Below are 16,027 nucleotides of genomic sequence, written 5' to 3'. Positions count from 1 at the left end.
AGACTCGTTTCGTAGGTTTTTTTCATGCCAAAAAGATAAATGTTCAAACCATCTCTTGCCACATGAATGTATGATTGTATATGAACCTACGCTATGCTATGCTCAACATAATCTTGTCTGACCCACCTCTCATCTTCAACATGTCTGAGCTACTTCCACGTCCAAGGTATCATGCCAGTCAAGCTTGATCGGCCCAGCTATATCACTGCTGATTGTGCCACCTCGTCGTCAGCTAGACCTAACATCCCAGCCCTAGTCATGTTTTCTCCATCTCTCTATTCTCTCCGTCTACAACACCCTCCTAACCCTCCCCTTCAGCGCACCCTCGAGGTCAATTCGCAACTTCTCAGCGAACCCCTTGTCAAAAAACGCAACCCCCAACTCCTGACTAGTAAACCAACTCGCCCTATCCAAATTCCCCGACCCTAATAGCACCAACTCTCCATCCACAATCGTACATTTCAGGTGACTTTGCTGTGGTTCTCCCCTCCCTTGTCCCTTGGGTGTGAAGTATTCAATCCTCAAGTCCCCCATCTTCGGTCTTCCCGCCTCTAGATCTGTAGTTTGGGAAGAGCAAAGGTCTTGATATCTAGTGATGAGTTTGGAAATACAGCGGGATGTGGTTGTTCCTGCCGTGACCAATTGCTCTAGGATCATGAGTTTCTCGCTCGTGACGATATGGATGTTTATGCCGCGGTGGAGGGTGCGGAGGATGGCGGTTAGGACTGGAGGGGCGGTTAAGTTTGGCGTTTGGATGTAGATTTCTGTTTCGGCGGAGGCGAGACTGCGGAGGAAGAAGGTGTTTAGAGGTGTAGGTGGGGGAGGGGCTGAGGTCTGCCAGGGCAGGCGGAAGGAGGGATTGCGGTTGTGGGGGCTGGGTAGGAAGATTGTGGGAATGTCCTTGAGGTCCAGTGGTGCGTGGATGGGTAGGTGTGCTTGTTGCTGTTGCTGTGGTGTCATTGAGATTATATCTTCCAGTTCAGAATCCGCAGAGCGATTGAGCAGTTCATCTCGATCTTCAGGCTGTGCCCAAAACTCCCTCCAAAAGTCCACAAAGCAGGAAACCACAGGTCCAGTGAGCGTAACAGCACCCTCGAACCAATCCTCCCAACTAACATTGCAACTCGGTAATACTGCAACTTTCCTATCCACAATAATGAATTTCGGATGCATAACGGAAAACGGCAAGAGGAAGATACTCTTGACTTGCATATCCAGCCCCTCCAACTCTTGCGGATTTGGCAAATGCAGTGAAGACTGCCATGTTTCTGGCTGATACACTTTCCCAGCCAAATTCTGTGGATGCAAGAGTTTTTGCAAGATACCAGAGGAGGAAAAACATATCCTCACGCGAATCTTTCTTTCTCGTTGCTTTCCTTTGTCCGAGAGTTTTCGTAGTGCATCATTGACCAGTTTTTGCGTAGAGGAAACAGCCCAGAAACAAGTCACTAGTATCACTTCTTCGTTTGCAGACTCCAAAAGGGGAAGAAGAGAGTTGTATATCGACTCGCCTGTACCGAGATGGAGGGAATGCAAGTTCGAATTTGTGATTAGAGAGGTCGAAGGAGAATGCAGGAAATAGGTTGGTGGCGAGGTTACATTTTTGTTATAGCCAGCTTTAAGGTCGGACAACCACGGCCGTATGAGTGTAGTGGCGTGTTTTTGAGATGTCATTTTCGGTGGTGTTGATATAGAGGAAGTTGTGGAGATGTGGTGGACGCGAAGTTGGAGGTTATTTATGGGACTAGTCTCAATTCGGCAACATGTGAATTGGTTGTTCCTACCACGAGTTTTCCTATTCGCTGTGGAGTGAAACACTTCCGACCAAGACGAGCCTGTTAGAGATAATGTGATTAGCGTGAGAAATGTACCTCTTTTTGGAGGTGACAGCTGCTCTCTAACCCTGCGTAGACCATGCTGCACGAAACAGAAGTGTCATGCAGATATACTTCCATCAATGTTGACGCACGCCAGCTGACATATTTTGGGATCTTGTTGTACATTTCACTGCTTATATTGAGCATACTGATATTTCTAAAGTACCAAAGTCTATGAGTCGTGATGTATAATTGATGAACATTTGAGATGACAGGGTGCGAGTGCTTGCGAGAAATCTTGGCAGAAAACATATCAACACATGGATGGATCCACCGATCCAAGAACGAGTCTGTAAAGACCAAACCTTTCAGCAGGGTGAGAGAACTCGTCGAAAGATCCTAGAACCTGACAGCTGATTCATATCTTGGGAGAAGGGTATAAGCTTGCTTCCATGACAATCTCACAGAGACAAATAGTAGCATGAACGCAGCTCAGAGAAAACGGTACATGTACCGAAGTGCCCCTTGCCTTGCAAGATTCTTAGTATAACTGTTGGAAAAAAGATGTTCTTGTCGTTAGGTATATGTGGACTGAGAGCGCCCACTCATACGCAATCTGTCTGAACGATCATACCAACATCGAAGCCATCTTGCCTTTTGATGGATGCTTCGGTGACCAGCTTGCTCTCAGGAAGGTAAACTTTCGTTCCTGGTGCCTTTCTCCTTCCCCTCCAGCTACATTATCGTATATAGGTAGATGACATGTGTAGATTCGGGGGCATCTCGTGAGGTACTGTCTTAGCGTCGTCTGTTTCGCGGCAACGTCTCTTGAAGCACGCCCCGATAAACACGCTGGTAAATGTTGAGAATTCGAACATGCCAATGAATATGATCTCGAAGGATCCAGATCTGATGACCAATACACATAGATGCCGGGTGATCGGTCATTGAAAGACCTATGTCGTGTCGCGGATGTGTACGGAGGGTACCGTAGAGCAAAGCCTCACCGAAGCGGGTCTGATGTCGACACACAACATGCATGTAGACGAGATGAGGTCTCTTTGTGATCTACAAAAAGCCTTCCTCTCATTTTGAAGTCATAAGACCTGGAGTGTGAGAGTGGTTCAAGATGCAGCACCATGACTCGGAGGAAAATTCCAGAAAACGAAAGTAGAAGGCATCACGTCAGTCAAGAGAGATGTCAATAAGCCAAGATACACGTGGTGCCGCAAACCCCAGAAGGATGTGCTTGCGAAAGGAGCAATCTCGGGCGGTTCGAGTTGCAGTCGTATGTGGAAACAGATGGCACGCATGAGTGGTAGAGTTTGAACGGCGCAGAGGCTCCAGGTGTTTCGAGAGAGCGAATGGGGCACTCGGAGCGGATTCCAACGCTGCCGAGGGCAGATGACGAGGATTGTGACACGTCTGATTGAAGAAGCGACCGTCAGATGAAGGGAGGAGAAGAGCATTCACAAGATGAGCAGAAATGCGAAGGCCAGTGTTTCAGACGGACGGTTTATTGACAATCAGCAGTCGTACCTGCATACGTGTTCGACGAGCAAGATGGTGGATTTTGACAAAAGCAAAAGGTTTACGAGGTCAAGACCCTGTTGTCGGCTGGCGGTTTCACAAGGCGTGTGGCTTTCCTCCGCATGACGATGCCGGCTTGGGATGGGTCACTGGGTGTCGTATTGCCGTTGTCAACAAGAACAAGGCTGCAAGTTTGGTCTTTGTGCTTTGTTGGCGTGCGCACGTTTCCTTCTTCTTGCTTCCTTCCTGATTAGAAAGGCCGACTTGCGACTGCCTGCAAAATCAAGGTTCACTACGTGCCAGGGCCTTATCCAAGATCGATCCCACACTTGACAAAAGCCCGCAATCATGTCTGCTCGTGCACACTCTCCACCCATCTCGACTTTCAGCTCTCAATCTGACACTGCTCCTATCGTCTCTCCGCAGCTCGACACATCCTCCACCACTGCTTCAGCAAAGACCAGCAAGAGACGACTCTTCGGACTTGGAAAGAAAAAGGACAAGGCCGCCGACAGCAGCAGCACCGTCATGGACGCGACAAACAACGCGACGCAATCTTCACCAATCGCCAGGCCAGCAAACATGATCCCTCTCACCTCGTCCCCCTCTCCGCCCAATCGCTTTGTCGCAGCTTCACCGACGCGTCTACCATTTGCCCTGGCTTCGAGCCAATCCACCTCGACACTGGCCTCGTCGCAGATCTTCGAGCGCAACGTCCAAGAGTCAGCTGTACCCAGCGAAATGTCGGATGCCATCCCGGCTCACATCCAGACCGAAGACCATATTCCTGCTGTCCTCGAGGCCTCGTCACTTGCAATCACAGACAACCATCTGAACCCGGACCAAGTCGAGATTGTCACACACACGGCGCACCAACCTGCTTCCGAGAAGGTTGCAGAGGGCACAGCCAGCGCTCTTCACTCGGACGCCCAACTGCCAACCTCACCCCAGGACTCGCGGCATGAGAGCTTCCACTCGGCTGGCTCGCATCCGCCGGACGCCGATGACGCGGCATCAAACTACGGAGCCTTGGATCCTGCCGATGTGCGCAGATTGAGCTTCATCTCGTTCGCCGACGTTGTACAAGCAGAACAGGCCGAGTCTAAAGATTCTCTTCATCACGCAACAATGTCAGCCAGTTCTTTTGGTCACATGCAAACCCACTCTCCTCCAATGCCTCGCTCGCCGTCACCTACGCGCTCACCACTATCTTCGCAATACTCGCAAGAAGTCACGACACCTCCGCTTGGGAGTAACCCAACCTCAATCAAGGGTTTCGACATGAGCCCAGTACGCAGCCCAATCGGCAGTCCTCATCACCAGCAACATGGAGAGCTCACCATTGAAACGATGCGCCAGGCGCTGCGCAAGACAGCCAGTGGTGACTTTACAGGAGCCAAGATAGTCCCATACCCGACAGGCTCCACCGGATTCGAAGACGCCGGTCTCGAAAGACATGGCTTCAGATGAAGATGAAGAATAAGAAACATTTACGAATAACAAGAAGCGGAATACACTCCGATGATCCCTACGCGCGCTGACTTTTCCTCTCCTTCTCGAATCTCCTTGTTTATCTCTACTCATGACTTCTCACGGGATGACCCTCTCGGTCTGGTCTGTTTCTCACCTCCAGGTTCATTTCTCTCACTCTATTCCAGCAGGCGGCTTGCTTATGACGATACTTTAACTACCTGAAGCATAATTTCAAATGTTAATGCTCTGAAACGTGACAGCCAACCAAGCCACCATCCTCTGTGATAATATAGATACATGGCTCATTACGCGATTGAAGATGATGTGAGATTGGACATGTCAAAATCAAAGATAGATTGACTGGATGCCTAGGAAGGAATCGAAGGATGACGGTGAGGTTGCTGCAGGCTGCACTAAACCTGAAACACGGCAGAGCAGTTTGTTGTGCAAGATATCGAGGGCTTCAAGCAGCAGGCCCCGCAGATAGAGGCGGTGGAGGCATGTCAGAAGGTCTTTGGTTTGGCAATTAGATTGTCTATTCTTGAGAGTGTTTCGCGGATGGGTTTGCCTGGAGCTTTTGAAACTTCGTCGCCTCCTTGTTGCGACTTGTCGAGTGAGCACCGACAGCGGCGTCTCAGCCTTTTCGCTCAGGCCGACCAATCACAGGGCGGAAGCGCATCAAGTTGCGGCTTCAACATAGCAAGGGCAATATAGGGAGTTGAATTAAGCAGCGGAGCCCTTTTTTTCAGGCGGCCTTCAGTGACAATTTGTAGCTTCTTATTCGGGCACTTCCTTGTCATGTGCCTCGGAGTCGCAAGCAGCGGTCAACAGGAAGAAGCGAGAACGAGAATCAACGTTTAGCACAGGACAGCAAAAGACAGTTTACGGTAGAATAGTGAACGATCCAGAGCCGTTAGCTTTCTGCGCGCAGCGAGCAACGACTTGGGCCAGCACACCAACGACGACGCATCCCGTCCATCGACTCCTCTGCTCGAAGACTGCAAACGACGTTTCAATTGCTGCCAACACATTCTGCCCTTGCGCAAGTAGACTCGTGCATCCAGCGTCCTCACCCCCGGCCACGTAGACGTATCTTCCCTGGACACCGGTCCGCACAGCAGGCATCGTGGCCCCCCAATGTCTGCTGTAGCGCGCCGCCTCGCTCAACCGACCACCACCTCGTTCGTCTCGAAAGCCATTTCCTCGAGGCTTCGCTGTTGACAGGATCCACCGCACCCCGTCTCGCCAATTGCGCGGGGCACCAACACCAAGGCCGAGGGTACAATATACTCTGAAAAAGCATGAGGACCCATATGGAGCCTGCCTCCCGCCAGAAATGGTCAGAACAGTCGAGCCGCCGTCGAAAGCAGCCCAGTCTGTACGACGAGTACCTGAACCAGGAGCGCTCCGCCATGACACAGAGTCACCCTGTGCCTCAGAGCATCATACAGCCCACTCCCGAAGTGCGCGAACAGCACTTCCCCCAGCCGCGGTCCGCCCGTAGCGACAACACCATCCGCACCGTGACTCCAGACTCGGTGGTGGAAGAGACGACGATAAACATGGAGGGACACGTGCTGGGCTCTTCTCCCCGGACGAGCCTCAAGAGAGATCGTGATAGTCCTCGCTCTCTGTTACTCGGCCGTAGCGAGTCGACCGACAACACGCGCAATCGCATGCAGTATACTTCGACTACTGCCCGTCGCAATCGCACAAGGACCCTGGACGAGAGCGCCTCTCGCGACGTGTCGCCAGGGACGGCGCTGCACCCTGGTAGTCGTCTGCGCCATGGCTCAATCCACCTCACCGGCAGTGAGAGTGTGTCGACACAGCTTACTTCAACCTCCTCGTTTGATCCCTCGCAGTCCACGTCGACATCTGCCTCGAAACGTCCTCGATCTCCCATCTCCGTGTCCGACACAGCCAGTGTATCTGGCGCTCTGCCCAACTCCAGCGCTCGCCGCATCCTACATCTCATGAAGACCTTGTGCGGTCGCATGTCGGGCACTCTCTGGTTCCGCCGTGGCCCTTCAGCGACGTGGCTCCAGTCCTACTGCTATATTCAGGAAGACACGGGCAGTCTGCTGTGTGAGGCCGACGTCAACAATTCGCAAAACCGTACTCTTATACCTGACCTGCGTGGCTGTCAAGTACGTACTGCCATGGACGAGGATACTCAGATGCCCTATCTTGACATCTCAGTACCAAACTCGACTCTACAGCTGCACGTTCGTCTGAAAGATCGCAAAGACTTTGACTCATGGTTCGCTGCTCTCCTCTGCTGGCAGCCGATCCGTCCTAGAGGCATCCACAACAAGATGACGAAACCTCAGACTCCTGTTGTCCAAGGCATCACCTTGACCGATAGCAGGCGCAACTCGGAAATGTCCTTGACATTGAAAGAAGCTCCGATCATCAAAGTTGGTCCCATGATTTACTGGGACAGCAATATTTCATATACCAACGCTGGTACACCAAGGTCACTCAAGCCTTCCCCTTCGCGTTTCCAAAGCTACGGTTCGCATTGGTGGAGACGCGTATCCTGCACACTACGTGAGAACGGCGAGCTCAAACTCTACGCAGAATCTGGCTCGACTCTTCTCTCTGTCGTTCAACTATCTCAACTCTCCCGCAGCGCTGTGCAACGATTGGATCCCTCTGTTTTGGACAACGACTTCTGCATAGCCATCTATCCTCAGTACACATCTGGCGCTACTGTTACAACTGCCATCCGACCCATTTATCTCTCCATGGAAACCCGTGTTCTCTACGAAGTCTGGTTTGTCTTGCTGAGAGCTTTTACGATACCACAACTTTACGGCCCCAAACCTAATGGACACTCTGACGAATCTGCCTTTGTCCCCGACACTCCTTCATCATCTGCCTTTGATAACATGATGGCTAACGAAAAAATTGAAATGTTCCGCATGGAGCGCGCTCTGTCTATTCGCATAATTGAAGCCAAGCTACCTCATGCTCCTTTGAGCTCACTGGCTGAATTTAATCATCACCATTCCAACCGTCATAACAACAACAACAATGCTGCCAACAAGCCAGAACTCTCGGACGGATACTATGTTGAGATCCATCTCGACGGTGAAACCCGAGGCAAGACACAAATTAAACATGAGTCAATGGCGCCCTTTTGGCGCGAGGAGTTCGATTACTTAGATCTGCCTGCCGTCCTCACCTCGGCTTCTGTCTTGTTGAAACGTCGCCCGCCCGATCTTTCGAGCCCTCGTGAGCAACACGAGCTCCGCCTTGTACACGAAGCGTATGGTCTACTCGACCCATCACAAAAAACTGGTGGCTCTGCTGGATTCATGCCCGTACAAAACGACCAGACACTCGGCAAAGTTGAGATCTTCCTCGAGGAGCTGGAAGCGAGCAAAGAAGTCGAAAAGTGGTGGCCAGTCATGAACCAACACGGTGAGAACGTGGGCGAGATCTTGATTAAGGCGCGCGCCGAGGAGAATGTCATTCTTATGGCGAAGGACTATAAGCCCTTGAACGATTTGTTGCACAACTTCTCAAACGAGCTCACATTGCAAGTTGCTCAGATGATCCCCACAGAGCTGAGGCGGCTGTCGGATCTACTACTCAACATCTTCCAAGTATCTGGTCAGGTCACCGAATGGATCATGGCTCTGGTCGAGGAAGAGATCGACGGTGTACACAAGGAAACTCCTGTCTCTCGTATGAGATACAACCGTCGCGTCGCGAACAGCAACAATGAGACTGACCTCAATGTCACTGCTGCAAGCGAACGCGAACTGATGGTCAGAGATATGAACAAGAACGCAACACTGGAAGCAAACTTGCTCTTCCGTGGTAACACATTACTCACAAAATCTTTGGACTCCCACATGCGCAGAGTCGGCAAAGAATACCTCCTGGAGTGCCTTGGGCCCATCATCAGAGATATCAACGAGAAAGATCCGGATTGCGAAGTCGACCCCAACCGAGTAACCAACCAGCACGATCTGAAGAAGAACTGGGACAGACTAATAAACTGTACCAAGTCAGTTTGGAATGTGATCAAAGTTAGTGCCAGAAACGCACCTTCAGAACTGAGAGTCATCTTCAGACACATCAGAGCTTGTGCCGAGGACAGATATGGTGACTTCCTGAGAAGTGTCAGCTACAGCAGTGTTTCCGGTTTCCTGTTCTTGCGCTTCTTCTGTCCAGCAGTCCTGAATCCTAAGCTGTTCGGTCTTCTCAAAGACGACCCCAAACCTCGCGCTCGACGAACGTTTACTTTGATCGCAAAGTCACTGCAGGGCCTTGCCAACATGGCATCATTTGGAAGCAAGGAACATTGGATGGAGCCAATGAACGTTTTCTTGACAGATCATCGTGAGGCTTTTAAGACATTCATCAACGATATCTGTTCGATCTCTGCTCCTGATGGTATGATCGGCCAAAAGCCTCCGTCCTACTCAACGCCGCTGGCTATTCAATCACGACTTCCTATGACAAGTAGGGAAGGCTTTCCCAGTCTACCATATCTCATCGACCAGTCTCGCGAGATCGCAAGCTTAGTTGAGCTCTGGCTCCATGGCACAACGAATGGCAGTGAAGCAGAGCTACTAGCCGCGCAGATTGGAAAAGAGGATGGTGATTTGTTAACCTTCCACAGGCTTTGCAGAACTCTCGATGCCCAGACCAAGGAGTGCTTGTCTCGTGCCGAACGCGCCGAACGTCCAAACTCTGCTCTCAGCTTCCGTTGGGAGGAGCTCATCGACCAGCTACAGAACACATCGCTCCTTGAGAACGGTGCTCGTATTGATGATGCTCTTGATGTGCCAACCCGCGACTCGTTCGAGGATGTCACCAGCCAGGCTGCTCAGCTCGATCCGACAAGAGGTCGCGGGTTCAGCGTTGGAGGGGTCGGACTTGGTAGATACAGCGGTGACACAGAGAGTCAGCCCCCAACGTCTTGGGAGGAAGATCGCGATGGAGGCGCACAGGCCGCGGCTGTAAGCATCTTGAGTCAAGACAACAACCGCTTCGACAAACCTAGCTTCGATATTCCAAGACCAGGAACTTCGACAGCATCGGTGTCGGCTTCGGGCTCATACAGCAACAACATCGGCGCTGCTTTCATGCGCGAAGGCAGCGCGCAGCTTCCACGCGACCTCACCTCTGCAAGCCTGAACCTTCATTTCCCACGAGGCGATCGCGAGCGCAAGTCCAAGGAGCGCGAACGTGAAGGCAGTATGAGTGGCAGTGTCGTTAGCAGCGAGACAGATGCAACAACCGCACTACCCAGCCTAGCCCGCGAGCGAGAAAGACGAGAGCGCGAAAAGGAGAGAAAAGAAAAAGCCAAACGTGAAGAGCGCGAGCGACGACTCAAAGATTTCATACCCGGCCTCACCGGTCTACGACGAAAGAACGAGCAGAAAGATAAGGACAAGGATAAGGATAAAGAGTGAAGCCCTTGAACGGTTCGAGGGTTTAAAGCATTTTTTTTATACCATAACATCGCTCTGGGTCGGATTGCGGTTTTCTCTTTGCGCTTGTTTTTCCTGTGTCACGAATGCCTGGATAGAGCTGGATGTCAGGGTAGGGTGTGGTCTTTTGTGTTTTTTCCTTTCTGTTTTATCTGTTAGAGCATGCATTGATGTAGCATTTTTGGCACGTTTGTAACGAACAATGTTCATACATTTTTGAACCTCAATGCATCTGACCAACTTCATGATTACTCACAGCGGCCATCTCTCACACCGACCCTGTCTTCGATCTGATTACTGATGAGTCCGGAGATAATTTGCGGGGTTCCTGAGCTCCCCTCTTCTGTGTTTTCGATGACGTGACTTTGTCTTTGCTTACACAATCTCGAAGCAAGCTGCTGTACCACTCTGTCTTTCCTCATCCAAATGTTCTTGCGCAGTCCAATTCTTCGCCTTGCACAAACCCAACGTCAATTCGTTCGTGTAATACCTGAAGCAATCACAAAACCCATCTCCAACATCATGTCTTCCGATGCACCCGAACCCACTGGCTTGATTGCCGACAAGGGTCTTGAGCTCTTGACTTTCGGCACTCCCAATGGCGTATGTTGCATGTTGAGTCAACACTGATGTGAGAGCATCTGCTGACAATGTCGAATGGGTGTAGCACAAGATTACCATCTTCCTTGAGGAGCTGAAGGAAGCTTATGGCAAGGACTATGTTTACCAGAGTGTCAACATTATGAAGAACACACAGAAGGAGCCTTGGTTTACCAAGTTGGGACCCAATGGCCGTATCCCTGTTCTTGTTGACCATGACAAAGGCGGTCTCTCGATCCAAGAGGGTTCTGGTGAGCATACACATAAATGTTGAGGATCGCGAGAATGAGCATGAGGCTGACTCGATCTTTCTCGCAGCTATCCTTGCTTACTTGGCTAGACACTACGGTAGGCATACTTCGATCTGCGGAATAGAAGGTTGAGGCGTTATATTGACCTGCATGAACAGACACGGAGAACCGCTTCTCTTTCAAGGAAGACCCTCAGCTGTCGCATCAAGAGCAGTGGATCGCTTGGCAGCACGGTGGTCTGGGACCCATGCAAGGTCAGGCCAACCACTTCTTCAGACTGGCCAAGGAAAGAATCCCATACCCGACTCAGGTACGCAAGAACATCAAGCTTTCCGGACTTCTCCCCAGCCTCCCGTCCATCAAGGTTTGAAGCCGCATACTGACCGCTTTTTGTGCCATGTAGCGTTATGTGGGTGAGACGGAACGTCTGATGGGAATCCTCGACAACCAGCTCAAGGACAACTCCTACCTCGTCGGCAACAAGTACTCGATCGCCGACATTGCAAACTACAGCTGGGTCAACCTCGCATACTTCTCCGGCGTCAACCTCGCACAATTCCCAAACCTGGAGAAATGGTGGAAGTCGATCAACGGTCGCCCGGCAGTCCAAAAGGGTCAGAGCATTCCTGGACCTTCACCCTACACCAACGACAACTTCCAGCAAAAGCTCAAGGACGACAAGGAATTCGCGGACAAGAATGCCGAGTTGGAGAAGCTGAGAGACGAGGCCAAGAAGCAGTACGACTACAAGTACTCGAGCCCTTAGAAGCTGATTCTCGTCGCACTAGTTCCAGCTCGTAGGGAGGGTGAAGGGAGAGACAAACCTGTAACATTGGTCTGCAACCATAGTCATGCAAATTTCAAACATAACACTTGCTTGCCCTACTTCCGGGGTCTTCCCTTCTTCCCGTCTTTCCGGCCGTAACGAGACAAGCCATCGCGATTCATTGCAGTAGACCGGCAACAAGGGCTGAGACCTGGGCTGAGCTGTCATGCAAGAATCTAGAAAGTCACGGGTACTTGATATATCAGGTTTTGCTAAGCTGATAAGATAAGGGATCTTAACGAGATAGCCGGTTGATTTCCAACGTTGAGGTCGAGGTCATACGTACCAGACAAATCCAGGAAATCCAAATCACATTCAAAACGGTCTTTCGCGACTGACCTTTTGCACAAACGTCTCTCTTATGACCGGCATCAACAAGCAGTCTCGAAGGGTAGAAGGACAGAGAAGCTCACGGATGAAACATTTCTACACAAACGGGTAAAAGGGAGAGAGAGACTCGAACATCGAAATACGAGTATCCGTAGACCCTGCATTCAAAAAAGCGCTTGCTTTCGAACTCCGACGGCGCTGATCTGCACTCCGCAAAAAAAGATACGAGTCGCAATCACGGCAAGCAAGCACAGCAGCGTCATGCAATAACGCACTCGCTCGTCTTCACCGCTGCAAAGTAAATCATTGCGCCAATCTGATATAGTTTTGTCTGCTCAGAGGCTTGATAAGCGAGCAAGAAAGAGGCTTGCGTATAAAGCGTGCGTAGATCGGAAGGCTTGGAGAATCGCAGATGCGGGTGCGTACGAATCAGGAGCAAAAAGATGCGCTGATGGGCAGAGAAGCAGAGAATGCAAGAGAGATGCGTGAACGTTTTTGCGAATCAGAGGTCTGTGTCTTGCACACCCTCAAAGTGCCTATCGCGTCTCTTGGTCATTTATGACACAAGTCATGCGGATGGACGGCTTTGGGAGAAGAGGGTGTGTAGCCCGCTGCTGCAGGCACCGGTGTGCTTCTTTCCTCTCGCTGAACGTGAACAGCAACCAGTCATCTCGTTTCAAAAAAGGGTCTTGGGATCCTTGGCCTGTCAGTTACAATAGCCTGACATCCGATTATTGGTCGCGGTCCTTCTTTCGAAAAGGGAAAATGGGACAAGAGGGTGATTTCCAGGCGTGCTGGGCCTAATTTATCAAGGTCCTTTTGTTCCCGGTCCTTCTCCGCATTTTTCTGCTGTGAATCTGTGATTGATGCCGCTCGTCAATTCATGCTCCTTTGCTCTTTCCGTACTTGCAGCTTTTCGACTCATGCATGTAATCTTTTTACCTTTTGTCCATGGAGTTTGTGATCAATTCGTGATCATTATCGTCTTGATTCAAGCTTGAACGCGACCCAAGATACACGAGGCCAAGAGTCAGACGGCGCGTTGTCGCGTACGGCATGACTCCCTCCTCACCCACATCTGACCTTGGATGCATCAGTAGGAAAAGGACCGTGTCCTTCCCATATCGCGAACATTATTCCCAACGTCCGGGCGCCATCATGTGCCGGCTAGACGCTTGGTCTAACATACGGTCCTTGACTCCTTGGTGATCTACTTTGCACCTTTCGCGTGAGCGGTGAGGGAGAGCCGTTATGCCTATTTCCAGGCCCATTTCCTAGATCATCACCCCGTTTCAGTTGGTAAACTGGTATTCATATATGCGGTTGCCCCTCCTCCCACGCTCTGGCTCCCTTGTTGCTCGTATATTCCCATTTTATATTAACCACCAGTCCCGCAAGATCTCGAGTCTTGCGTATCTTTGTCATACGGCTACGTCGTTGGAGTCCTGATCTTCTGCTTTTTCCCTTTGACCTTCGAGTGACTCTTTCCTGGATACAAGTCTGTCATTTCAGTCACAGCACAGCCCTCCACACTCCATCCCTCCTGCTGCCTACACTACTACTGCACACCTCCAAACGTCCACGACACCCTAAATCCAACACCGCCTCAGCATACATCAACGCCGCCTGGTTGCTGCCTACAACTTACATTGATGTCCACCTCTGCTGCAGCACAAAAGCAATCTCGCCGTACAACATGGCCCAATATCCAAACCCTCACAACCAACATGTCAAAGAGCAGTAGCAAGAGCCCGTCACCGCCGGCAACGGACGACATTGACGAAGACCCTTTCTCACACTTCCTGTCGCCTGTACTCGACGAAGACGACCCCTTCGAGGGCCTTGAGTACAATGCTGGCATCGACACACCCTTTGACGATGAAGTCGAGCAGAAGAGGACGAAGTTCCGTGTCAGGCTAGAAGAGAAGTGGGGCAACTTCCTCTCATCACGTCGGACACCGTCACCGCCAAAGTCACAACAGGCACCGCCTAGGACACCGCCATCAGAAGACCAACTACCCGAACTCATCATTGACGACCTCGAAGGCTTCGGCTCACCATCCTCATCACCGCCTACTCGTCTGCCCTCCCTCACAACACTCAAAGATATCATCCATGAAGAAGACGAGGAAGAAGCAGATGGCTGGGAAGGAGATCGCAGACGTAGTCGCACCTTGCGCAGGAAGAACAACTTCCACCTCGACGAAATGGATAGACCGGTCACAGCACCATCACTAAGAACATCTCATCGCCCTAAACTTCAACGACCTAGATACAAGAGGTTTAGAACATTGAGTGGAAGACCTCATTCTTTCGTGGCACCCAGTCCTCATCTCTGGACTGTGAGTGAGCACGATGAAATCCTGGAGCAACTGAGGAATGAAATGAGAGGAAGAAGATCTAGTCGATGATCTGTATCCCAACGCCAAAACAAACTACGCCAATTTTCCTTATCATGATGGATGGCCTCTACGACGAGATTGCTAAACGACTTTCTGGATGACTTTTCTCCTTTTCGTCACGATCATCATCCATCCTCGGGTCATCTCTTTACTCTCGGACCTTTCATACACAGCATTTCGGAGTTCTTGTTTTGGGTTATGCATGTTTTGCCACTCGCTTTTTCTGGGTTTTAGGATCTTTCTTGTTTCTTTGCAACTCTCGTTGACTTTATACCCAAATTGTCTTTTGCATCTGGTTTTATGATTTTATGGCGCATCTGGGGACACGGCGAAACGAATGCATGCGAAAGGCTATCTTCTGATTTTGTTTAACGGTACACATACACCGGTTTGGTTTCATGGTGGAAGGGGCAAGCAAAACCATAAAATACATCACCTACGAGCTCACGCTCTCTCTTTTTGCAATACTTGCCGCCTTTTCCCTCGACTTCGCTTGATTCAGATGTGATATGTGTCTTTGTTTTACGCCTCTGTGATGTGTCCGTATGGCATGTGATTGTGAGTGTACATTGTGACAATGGTACGTATGTAGAAAGAGATCTCTCGTGGCATGTACCTAAGTCTCTAATTCTCGCCTTACCTTGCCCTCACCCTGATGGCTGCTTGAGAACGCCCATCCCATACCTCAGATGCCTCTTCCCCTCATTCCCTCACAAATGACTCAAAAAGATCAATTTTATGACTCAAACCTCATCCTAGCCATTCATTCGTTTCAGGCCCCCCCTCTTGCTCTTCCACTGTCATCGCAAAGAACCGTAGATCCTCCACTCTGGGAATACGCTATGATATGCCCCATCTTCCTCGTCGCGATTTCCATGGTTCTTTCCAGAATTCACGCATTGACTTGACAGGAACGTGGGAATGATGATAGTCCAGGACGCCTTACGACGAACCAGCCAGCCAGCCTAGCCAGCCATGTCATCCGAGCAAGCCCGTTGTCAAGGCGGGCAAACAAAGGGAAAGAACAGACACCCGTGCCGTCCCTTTCCCTGTTCCTTTCCATGGCAGAAAAACGAGTAAGCAAAAGCGAAGACCAGACTGCGCAAGACTGGTTCTTCATCACCATGACTTCCAAGATAAGAATGTCAAAAGATGTCAACTTCCAAATCAGGAAAGTTGTTGTTTGTTTACTTTTTTGCCCTCCTTCTACCCCTCACTCTTTTTCCCCACAAAAACAGCTTTTGAGGCAGTGTGGCAGTTTGAGGGAAACAGGCGCGTCTCAGGTCGTGTAAGGTTTCAAACGTTCGTTCGTTCCTATCCCTTTGCTCCTCCTTCCCGCAAACGC

At 50.6% G+C, this 16,027-nt stretch overlaps 6 protein-coding genes across 6 annotated transcripts; 5 read left to right on the top strand and 1 right to left on the bottom strand.

Annotated features, from left to right (window-relative positions):
- Positions 1-288: 288 nt before the first annotated feature.
- On the bottom strand, positions 289-1,554 carry M438DRAFT_244594 (uncharacterized protein; the record flags this gene model as incomplete). Its single annotated transcript, XM_029899578.1, has 1 exon — positions 289-1,554. A coding segment is annotated over one exon (1,266 nt), but the record flags the coding sequence as incomplete, so codon positions are not given.
- Positions 1,555-3,695: 2,141 nt separating this feature from the next.
- On the top strand, positions 3,696-4,817 carry M438DRAFT_373436 (uncharacterized protein; the record flags this gene model as incomplete). Its single annotated transcript, XM_029908421.1, has 1 exon — positions 3,696-4,817. The coding sequence occupies one exon, from the start codon at positions 3,696-3,698 to the stop codon at positions 4,815-4,817; it is 1,122 nt and encodes a 373-aa protein (XP_029762095.1).
- Positions 4,818-6,760: 1,943 nt separating this feature from the next.
- Positions 6,761-9,586, top strand: M438DRAFT_237804 (Rho GTPase activation protein; the record flags this gene model as incomplete). Its single annotated transcript, XM_029899485.1, has 1 exon — positions 6,761-9,586. A coding segment is annotated over one exon (2,826 nt), but the record flags the coding sequence as incomplete, so codon positions are not given.
- A 1,066-nt stretch (positions 9,587-10,652) lies between these two features.
- M438DRAFT_344336 (glutathione S-transferase) lies at positions 10,653-12,007 on the top strand. The gene is made up of 5 exons (XM_029905202.1): positions 10,653-10,876; positions 10,941-11,124; positions 11,192-11,221; positions 11,283-11,434; positions 11,528-12,007. Exons 1-5 carry the CDS (start codon positions 10,700-10,702, stop codon positions 11,888-11,890), a joined length of 906 nt encoding a protein of 301 aa, XP_029762093.1. The 5' UTR covers positions 10,653-10,699; the 3' UTR covers positions 11,891-12,007.
- Positions 12,008-13,618: 1,611 nt separating this feature from the next.
- On the top strand, positions 13,619-15,158 carry M438DRAFT_344335 (uncharacterized protein). Its single transcript, XM_029905201.1, has one exon. The coding sequence runs from the start codon at positions 14,008-14,010 to the stop codon at positions 14,689-14,691; it is 684 nt and encodes a 227-aa protein (XP_029762092.1). The 5' UTR covers positions 13,619-14,007; the 3' UTR covers positions 14,692-15,158.
- Positions 15,159-15,229: 71 nt separating this feature from the next.
- Positions 15,230-15,803, top strand: M438DRAFT_344334 (uncharacterized protein; the record flags this gene model as incomplete). Its single annotated transcript, XM_029905200.1, has 1 exon — positions 15,230-15,803. A coding segment is annotated over exon 1 (187 nt), but the record flags the coding sequence as incomplete, so codon positions are not given.
- Positions 15,804-16,027: the final 224 nt, after the last annotated feature.

The sequence above is a fragment of the Aureobasidium pullulans genome (assembly GCF_000721785.1).
Source record: "Aureobasidium pullulans EXF-150 unplaced genomic scaffold scaffold_6, whole genome shotgun sequence".
Classification (NCBI taxonomy): Eukaryota; Fungi; Ascomycota; class Dothideomycetes; order Dothideales; family Saccotheciaceae; genus Aureobasidium; species Aureobasidium pullulans.
Note: the sequence above shows the minus strand (reverse complement) of the source record. Positions and strands in the feature narration are given on the sequence as shown.